At 48.1% G+C, this 9,969-nt stretch overlaps 1 protein-coding gene across 1 annotated transcript; it reads left to right on the top strand.

Moving 5' to 3' along the window:
* The first annotated feature begins 3,612 nt into the window (after positions 1-3,612).
* On the top strand, positions 3,613-6,719 carry SAT1 (spermidine/spermine N1-acetyltransferase 1). Its single transcript, XM_084276069.1, has 6 exons — positions 3,613-3,862; positions 4,170-4,221; positions 4,308-4,391; positions 5,554-5,655; positions 5,759-5,799; positions 6,195-6,719. The coding sequence occupies exons 1-6, from the start codon at positions 3,797-3,799 to the stop codon at positions 6,363-6,365; spliced, it is 516 nt and encodes a 171-aa protein (XP_084132195.1). The 5' UTR covers positions 3,613-3,796; the 3' UTR covers positions 6,366-6,719.
* Positions 6,720-9,969: the final 3,250 nt, after the last annotated feature.

Genomic DNA, 9,969 nt, shown 5'->3' with positions numbered 1-9,969 from the left:
GCATTTGCCCTGAATTCTTAGGGGTGCTACTGCAATACTTGTTTACTATCCTGTACTAATCTGATAGAAATTGCTATTTATTTTTTTCCTCTGTACAGCCTATTGCTGATTAACTGTAAGTTGCTTGGAAAAAAAAATCCGGAAGCAACTGTGACCTCATGGCAATGCAAGTTCTGAGTATTAGAAAGAAATGATTCAGTTGCAGATGCAAAAAGAATCCTGAACGATGTCCAAAGACTAATCTGGAGAAATCACAGGTCAACACTGAATATTAATTGCATTTTCTGTCTTTTGCTTCAGAGATGTGCCAGGAGATACAATTTTGAGATACCGTTTGGATTCCTGGAGAACATTTAATAGCCTAATCAAAAATTATTAACCCACTGCATCTTAATGTGGAGTAAGCAGTTCTTCTCCTTCCTTCTTTTGTTTATTGTAAGCAAAACCTTCGAGGCATGAGAGGGGCATTCATACAGGAATTCAAGGAATCTTCCAAGCGAAGGAGGAAATCAAAAATTAAGATACGAGAAGAGAGTTTGATTAGTTGAACAGTAAAAAAAGAAGACTGCTGCCCACTTTGGGCCTTTCTGCCCAGCCTCCAAAAAAATAGGACATTCAGAAATTTAGATGCAAATAAAAATGTTATGAGGACACGTGTCCAGCCCAGGTCCCATAACTCCCTGAATAAATCCTTCCATTGCATTGCCGTGAAAGGATCTTGAGGAACCAGTGTGGCCATTTTGATACTAGACAGGACCTCTATTTCTGGAGAGGATGTGGGGAAAACGTGCCTCAGTACGATATGCAGTGTTTTATTGGTACCAGTTCCTGTTGCATGCTAAAAAAGAAAGCGCTGCTTGCTATTTTGCACAAAGTTTTCTATCTCTCCACTCACAAGTAAGATTTAGGGAGGAGATAAAATGAGAACAGGACGAACAATGCGTGTGGTCTTCTTAGATAATTCTAACAATTCATACCCCACCAACACTGAAGCACCAACTCTCCTGATGGAAATGCAAATGGATTCACTGTCAGCAGGGTCTGCATGGAAGAAGCTGCTGGACAGTAAGAGAGGAAGAGTGGGCTAACCCAGACTTCAGCGTGTATTTTGCTATGATAGGTTATTTCAACGTTGGGTTACCTTGAACATGTTTCCTTACCATTTTCCAGCAAATACATTTGCATAATTTTTAAAACTCGATCCATTTCAGGTTTCCTTTTTGCTACTCATCCCCGCCAGGAGAAGCGCAGATAAATGGGCTTACCACTCAAGGGTAAAATCCAAGCCCTATGCAAGTCATTAGAGATATGACCACTGACCTCAGCTACATCAAAGCTGTGGAACCTGCTCAAAGATGAACAGACCTGAGACGAAAGGAAGAAGCTGCTGCTAAAGTACAAGGCACATCAATCCAATTCAGCCACAAAAGATCTATAACCTCTTCAGAAAATATTCTTACCATTGCTATTAATGTTACTTATTCTGAAAAAAAACCCTCTAGTAATATATAAATAAATAATTACAGTGTAGTCTCTGAGAACTAGGTATCTTAAATATATATATATATATACCCACACACTTTTGTAATTATTCTCTGCATTTCCTGTTGGTTCATGAAACTATTTTTGATACTTTGGGATTTTTTTTGAGTATTTTTCTTCTGCCTTGCGAATTTGAAAGCAAACTCCAGTGAACCATATTCACTGAGGTATTATAATATCACCGTATTTCTAATGAAGTTAAAGTGGGCCTTTCAAAACCAGGCAAATGGTTTTTTGCTGAAACTTCAGCTTCTAAAATCATATGACTTTCCTGACTTGAGAATGAAAGAAACCACGCACTTTCTGCTCTTACACAACAGCAGGTTTCCTGACAGCATGACTTCCTCATTGTGAAATACAAAACAAAAAAGAGTTGACACAACACAGTATTCCCCATTTCTGATCCTAGTCAGATCATTTCTAGAGACTGAAAAACATGTATACTTATTAAATCTATGTGGTTAGGCTGAGCCTGTTCTTTGCTAGTTGATTCAGGTTCTGTCTCCCTGCCAAAAGCCCTGTTCTGAAGGTTTTCCAGATCCGTAACTCCTGAAACGAATGTTAACAGCCAGTGGCTGTTGCTTTGTGTTCTGGAAATCTTTCTGTTCTTTTTGGGCATCTCTGGTTCTGCCCCCATTAGAGGGTAAACTGAGGCAGTTAGGGTGTTTGCATAAATCCTAAATTACTCTTCCAAGGACCCTAGGCCCTTTGTCAAAGTGTACCAAAGGATTTTCTTGGCTAACACCAGCTACCAGAGCGCACACTTCTTTATGCAGTTCTCTTGTGGTTATCATGTTCCACACTGAACCTTCTACCTAACTGAAGGTGAACCTTGTAGGAGGCTGGATATGCTGAACAATAAGAGTGCAACTGTTTCTGAGAGGATTTGGGAAATCCAGGAATCTGGGTTTTAAGGATCAGTGCTCGTCAGCAGTAGCATGACGTGTCATCCCATATCCCAATCAACCTTAAATCAATTAAGAAAAATGTAACTTAGGTAGCTTACAGTACCTAAGTATGGACATGGGCGTGATAGTTGCAGTTTATAGAAGAGGGTGAAAAGAAAACCTGGGTGGCCTAGCTGGTAGGTCGGTAAACCCACATCTAGCTCAGGATGCAGCTGTCGGCCTGCAGCTTGGGTCTTGTAGGCCATGTTCAGAGGAGGAATTGGGCTGGGGTAATTCCTCCATCTCTTCATACTCCAAAGCCATTTTGGGGAACTTATTCAAATGGGATTTGTTCCGCCATGGCCGCCTCTCTCCCCTCAGGGACACAGGTGCCTGGCAGGAAGGTGCCTCCGCCGCCACCCTCATGGCAGAACCCTCCTGCTTTGAAAACATTCCAGTCCTCCCTGCTTATCCCAGCGCTACCCTTTCCTCTCCAGTCGTGCTGGCACCCCGGGTTGGTTACTGGGCACGTCACGGGGGGAAAACAGCACAAGCCCAAAACGAAACTTTCATGTTTGGAGCCTTTTCCCATCAGGACGTCCCTGCCCAGGGCCGCACATTGCTACCAGGCTCCCCTTCCGCCACGCACGGTGTGATGCCGACCACTACGTAGTCTGTTAAGCAACTACACAGGCGGTTTCGGTTCCCCGTCCCTCGGTAAAAACCACTGCGGGCGACCTAGGCGGTGCCGGGGACCCTAAGATGGAGCCGCGGCGCTCAGCACCCCTCCAGACAGAACCCCTCCAGACGCCCGCAGCCCCAACGGGCGCGAGGGCAGACTACCCGCCATCAGCTGCGTGACACCCCTCACTCCCGCCCTCCCCCCCCCGCCCCCCTCCTCGCCAAGGGAGGCGGGGCGGGGCCTAACCCGGTCGCGAGCAGCCCGATCACAGCTAGGGGGCGCCACGGCGCGGGTCGGGCGGGCAGTGGTTGGGGGGGGCAGTCACGAGACAGCCCGCACCAGCTGTTGCTGGCAGGCTGAGGCCAGATTCCGGGGAGGGGCGCCATCATTGGCTGAGGGTGAGCACCACAGGCGCTCCCATTGGCCCGCGTCAGGGGAGAGGCGGAGCGCGGGCGTCTATAAATGAGGATCGCGGAGCGTTCGCCTCGCGTATTTCGACTCGGAGCTAGGTCGGAACTGGTGGGGAAGTCGCCTGTCTGCTCATCGCCGCCGGGACATGCTCGCAGCCTGACTGACCGCAGGTGGCCGCCGCGCCCGGGACACGAATGAAGAAGCAGTTGCTCCTCCTGTTCACGCATCGGGGACTCGTCAGCCGAGGGGGCCGCAGGGGGAAGCGCCGTCGAAAATGGCCTCGTTCAGTATCCGCGCCGCGCGTCCTGAGGACTGCCCCGACCTGCTGCGACTGATTAAGGTGAGGGGAGGGGGGCAGTGGGCGGCGAGGCGGGTCGTTCCGTCCCGTCCCTGATGGGGAGGGGGCTCGGCGGGACCGGAGGGGTTCCTCGGACACTTGTTTCTCCCGTGCTGGGCGGCCGGGTTTGGGGCAGATCGGCTGCCTTCGGCGGGGCGGGGAGGGAGGGGGGGCACCTCAGCCCGTCCGTCTGAGGGAAAAACAAGCTCTTGCGCAATGCCGGGGGGGTGAGGGGAGAGGAGGAAGGGCCAATAGGGAAGCGGCTGCGGGCAGAGCGCGCTGCCATGCCGACACGGCTTTTTTTTTCCAGGAACTGGCCAAGTACGAGGACATGGAGGATCAAGTGGTGCTGACTGAGAAAGGTATAAAAGCGGCCCTGCTCACCGCCGGGTTGGCGGCCGGGTGATGGTATCCGTAGCTCAGGTTGCCCTTTGCTGTGTCTTCCTAGAACTGCTAGAGGATGGCTTTGGCGAGCACCCTTTCTACCATTGTCTGGTTGCGGAGGTGCCAAAAGAACAGTGGTCACCTGAAGGTGAGGCTTCCCGATACTTGGCTCTAGATGCTAAATGATGCATCCGATGCTTAATGCTGTTGGTTATACGTAGAACGTTCCACCAGTGGACTGGGGTAGGAGGAACAGGTTAACTGTTAAATGCAGTAACATATAGTGATACTCTGCTGAAGTAGTTGCTAATCCTGGAGGCGTGGGAAGATCAGGTATAACTATGTACTTGACTCCAATTAATTAAATGGCTTTTCTTGTTTGACCCTGACTTACCTTTATGTAATCCTGTTGAATCACATTTTTTTCTTTAATTTGTCCCCAATCTTCAGGTTACAGTCTCTAGCTTCGCCATGTACATGGCCCTTCTGTGTACATGGATGGGCGGGGAGGTAACTAAAAGATCCGTTACACAATAAAGTAGATGATCATAATATGAGGTAAGGTCTACAGGGACAAGTGCTATTCCCAAACCTTTACCAAAGACACAGTAGTTCAGAAACCTGTTCGCACGCTTCTCTTACAGTATGTGCAGAGTGTTAGGGCAGACAACTAAAATACTCCAGGTGTAGGTTTGAGTGGGTTTCACTTCCCTGTTAAGCCACAGAATTGTAATACAAGCTGCAGATTTACTTACCTTGACTTTATGGTGCTGAAGGTCAAGAAACAGCATGGTGCTCTCAGTGGAAGCCCCAGCTGAGGTGCTGGAAATGCTGATATAAAGGTGGCCTGTGAGCATGCCTTCCCACAGCACAGTTACTGAGGGACAGACATTGAAAGATCTGTGTTCTCTGCTGTTCAATAGACTTATTCTGCTCGCTAAGGAGGCAGAAGTGGAGCAGTTGCCTAAATTGTGAGCTGCTGTGTAAAGTTCTTGTATACCAGAATGGAAATACTGATCAGTAGGGAATGTGTTTGTAGAAAAAAAGCCTTGTGTTCAGCACTTACTCTGAAATCCTCAGAAGTATTGTCACAGTCTGGCAAGGGCAGGCTTCATTCTGCTAGGTTGACACAAGTCCGTAAGAATCCGTATTTTCAGTTGTGTGCTTGCTTGTAAAACTTGGTTCTTAATTCTAACCTAATAGCAAAGGTCTGCATGTCACAGAGAATATGTATGTTTAAACATGCATGTAAGAATAGATATTTCTGCCTTTGAAATCCAGGCTAGCTAAACTTAAGGCTTTTGTTTCAGAACACTGCATTGTGGGCTTTGCCATGTATTACTTCACGTACGATCCATGGATTGGAAAACTGCTGTATCTGGAAGATTTTTATGTGATGGCTGAGTACAGAGGTATGTATTGCAGAACTAGATGAGTTGCATCCTGTAGGGCTTCTCTGACAAAACCACACAAGAAACTTAAGTTTGTTTTGTTTTTGTGGTTTGGTTTTTTTAGGACTTGGCATTGGATCAGAAATTCTGAAGAACTTGAGTCAGGTATGTGTAAGTGAGAAGTCTGTGGACAAGCAGGAGTGAGGACGCGTGGCAGGGCAGTGTTATTGCTCTTTTAACTGCATGAGAGCTGCTCCTTTGGCACTACTCACAGGGAGATAAGAGGATGCTAGATGGCATAAAACATTGTCTGGAGTCTGTGAAATAGTGACAAATGCTGAAGTGACCGCCAAGAGTGAACTTGATGACTTCAGTGATGCAGTCACCAAATTTTGGGGGTGATGCAGTCAGTCAAATTTTGGGGGTTGAACTCCTTATTTCTTGAGGTCTACCCTTCCAACCCCTACAGTTCTGTGATTCAGTTGCTGAGTAGTCTGACCAGTTCTCTGTAGGCTTATCTGTGGTGGTTGTGTGAAAGGTCTCGCTGCCCGTCCCTGCAGGTCGCTGTGAAGTGCCGCTGCAGCAGCATGCACTTCCTGGTTGCGGAGTGGAATGAACCATCCATCAGGTTCTACAAGAGAAGGGGTGCCGCCGACCTGTCCACCGAGGAGGGGTGGAGGCTCTTCAAAATCGACAAAGAGTATCTTTTGAAGATGGCAACAGAAGAGTGAGAGAGGATTCCAGCTAATAAATTCTCCCAGCGAATGCATGTGCTCTCTGAATAAACTCCTTTGCTTTTTGGTGTACAGTCTGTAGTAGAATAAAAGTAGTGTGGATGCTAATAATGAAAATGCTATGCAGGTGTGGCCATAGAGTAATCCCTACTCCCTGATCCAAACGGAGTTCAGGCATCTGTGAAGTACCAGTACGTGCTCCTGTGTGCGTCCTTTACCAGTGTGGGCTTGTAATCTTTGTATATGGAAACTTCATTCTTGTAAGTGTCAATCAAATGTGTACAATGTACACACTGGTAGGGTTTGTTTTAATTATTGCCTTTTGTAAAAATAAACAGTGTTTTCACTTCATGGCAACAGTAGTGACTTTAATTCTCACACACACTTTTCAGTTAGGTAACATGCAAATTAACAAAAACCTCCCGAATTCACTCCCAACACCTCCATGAGTAAAGCATGGTTTCTGGTGGTTCTGGAAAGGTGGAAGAGTGTACTTGAGCATGACCCAGGGTGAAGTTCTGTGTGCCTGTGTTGGAGCTGAGCAGTTGGAGGGGCTCCAGATGAGTCTCTTCTCTGGGTGCTGCTGCGTGTCCCGTCTGGTCAATGTTATGTGACAGTGAATGTGTTACAGTTGGCTCACACTTGAAGTCTTCCAAGTGGGCAGCTTGTCTTAGCTCTAGAAAGCAGCTCTAGAGAAGTTGGTGCTTGTGGCATTGTCTCCTTGGAACTGCCAGGTAACTGCAGAGCACCTTGGCCAGGAGGGTGTAGCCAGGAAGAGGTGGCTGGCTGGCTGTAGTTCAAAGCCTAAAGCACATAAATAACTACGGTTGTGAGCAGGGGAAAGTACCTTTCACAAACCACAAAAAAGCCCTTCCTCTTGTCAATCTTGCCTCCTGGTAATCTGCATTTAGGTATGGGATCTTAACAGAGCTGTATGGAGTGTTTTGTGGGCTTCAGTGCTGTGGAGTTGGGAGCAGGGGTCTGAGCTGCCTGAAACGAAGTGGTGAAAAGCTCTGATCCTCGGTGTTTAAACCCTTGTGCAGGAGTCTGTGCAACCAGCGCTGCTCCTCTGCTGCTTATGATCAGCTTGGGAGTGAACTTGCTGCGTCTGCCTGTCTCAGGTTGCTGGTGGAAGCCGGCACATGCAAGTTTCACACAGAGCTCCTCTTGCTCTGTAACAGCCCTGCAATACGAGGCTTGTTTTGGCCAGTGCTGCTTCCCCATCCAAGGCAGGGAAGAGACTGACCTGCCTTGTAATGTGCCCTGGTTTAAATTAGGTTTTAAACTGGTTTTGGTTGCTGCATAAATCATGCCAGCTGGAAGATGTCTCCTCATCATAGAGAGGAGTGGGCAATGAGTACTTCAACCACGTGTAACCTTAACCTAACTTTAAGGATGAGATGTCCTTCTGCCTAGCACCAGCAGCAGGCTGTGCAGGGCGTTTAGCACAAAACACTGGTTTGGTTTTGGTTTTTGCTAAGGGGTTGGCAGCAGTGTGCCAGCTCTGACCAGGTGTGAGATAGGGCTCAGCTGTTGCCTTGGGAATGAGAAAGCCAGTAAGAAGCACAGGAGCTCTTGGAGGAGAGCAGGAGGTACCATATGCCCAAGTGGTTGGACAAACACGGGCTGGACTGAGCCCAGAATCTGGTGCAGAAATAACCCTGAGGTAGCAGATCAGGTTCTGCATAAAGAAATCATCATTTCTGGATGCTCCCCATGTCTGTCCAGCACCTCAGCTGTGAGACCGCCCATAACCACGTGCAGGAGCTTAAGGCTCAAATTCCTTCCCTGCCCAAGGGGAACAGAAATCCCTGTTTCTCACTGGACAGGAGATGAACTGCAGGGCTCCAAACTGCCCTACTTGCTCTTGCTGAGCTTGTACTCACTGCTGTAGTTCTGCAGGCCAAAGGAGGTGAGAATAAGCCCACATGATGAAGCAGCCCTATAACCAGAACTGGAGGCAGTATGGGAAGGGTGAGATGGTCTCCAGCAGCTCTCGCTGAGTGTCAGGGTGGCGTATCTTCTCATCAGTGAAGCTGTGCTAACTGCACTGGTAGCTCAGTGAGCTGCAGGAACCTACTGGTGCATCTCAGTCGTAGTGGAATCTGTCCTGGAGTTATTGGTAGTTCTTTTGGCTCGGTGTATCCGTCCAGAAGGTAATTGCTAGTAGAGCTGTTTAAGAATGTTTTTGTTTTCACATTAACAGTTCATTAGATATCTAGGACAGCCCTGCTTAAATCTCAGGCCCCAGACTTCTGGAGCACAATAAGGCTATCAAAGCTGCATGACTGAATGGAACAAGCTAACTAATTAGGCATTATAATTAGGAAAGCAAGCAGCTTAGTCAAAATTTCAATCAATTTAAAAGTGTTTACCGTGTCTTGTTCATCATCTGCCCGGACAGTTTACCAGTGCATTTTCTAAATGAATCCTGCTGAAACAGATCCTGAGCGAGCCACAGAAAGCAGGTGAAGCAGTGCAAAACAAGGAGGCCCTTTCTAGCCGACTGTGATAATTTAAAACACTCACCCATGAAAAGAAAGAAAATGGACTAACCTTTCAGATGTGACTTTCACTGAGATCCTACCAAGATAAGAGGTAGGGCTTTTAAAACCATCAGAAACATTCTGGCAGTAAGAGTCTCCAGGAGAGTAACGTGGTAATGCCAGGGCTCAAGGAAAGACCAACTTTTAACTCCGGCAACAACTTTTTCCTGAGCTACTGGAGGACCACAGTGATCCTGTAACTACAATCGAGATGTACAGCTGAGTATTCTCCATGGGTTTAGACATGGAGAAACCTCACCCAGCTTGATTTTCTCAGGTTTTGGTATAATGATCACACCACCAGGCAGCAGTGGGGAGGTGTGACCGGGGCTAAGCAATACCAGTAGGCTTTGACCTGGTCACCCGTATCACAGCAGTGGGAATCCATCACAGCACACGCACAGGGCTTGTGTGGGCCCTGCAGGTACGGAAGTGTCACCCCATTTCCTCACTGCAGCATGCCTGCCTCTGGGGAAGAGTTAGAGAGCAGGTGTTACCGACAGTGCTGATAGCATCTCATCTCCCGGGAGGTGAGGTGCAAAGATCCTCCTTGCTCTCACCCTCAAGCTCATGACTCGGGAAGGGAAGGTCTCCGCAGGCCAAGCCAGTCAGCCGAAGACTTTGCGACTGCAGTGTTCCCACCTTCCCATCGTGTGGGGACAGAAAAGTCACCTCCGACAAATTTGTGGCCCGAGGATGCAGCAGGGGGCTGTACCCAGCTGCAAGAAGGAGCGAAGGGCTCACCGCCCCCTCTCCGCTTGGTGTTTTCCTGCTCGAAGGCTCCCACACAATGATCCGAGCCGTAGCCATAGCGACAGCATGGGAAGAGGCTTTTTTTGCCTACATAATTTGAGTTAAAACACAATATATGCGAGAAAAACAACCCTTCCCCCTCCTCTCTTCTGTTAAAGAGCCTGTGCTCTCAATGTAATTCAAAAAGCCAAGGCAAACTTCTCCCCCAGCAAGCGTGGCAGCGCTTTAATGCATCCCTGCACACTGGTGTTTTGTTTTGGGAGAAGGGCCACCTTGGAGCCTGGCCATCGGAACAGAGACTG

Source organism: Gallinula chloropus, assembly GCF_964237585.1.
Source record: "Gallinula chloropus genome assembly, chromosome: 1".
Taxonomy (NCBI): Eukaryota; Metazoa; Chordata; class Aves; order Gruiformes; family Rallidae; genus Gallinula; species Gallinula chloropus.
This window is presented reverse-complemented; position numbering and strand designations above follow the sequence as displayed.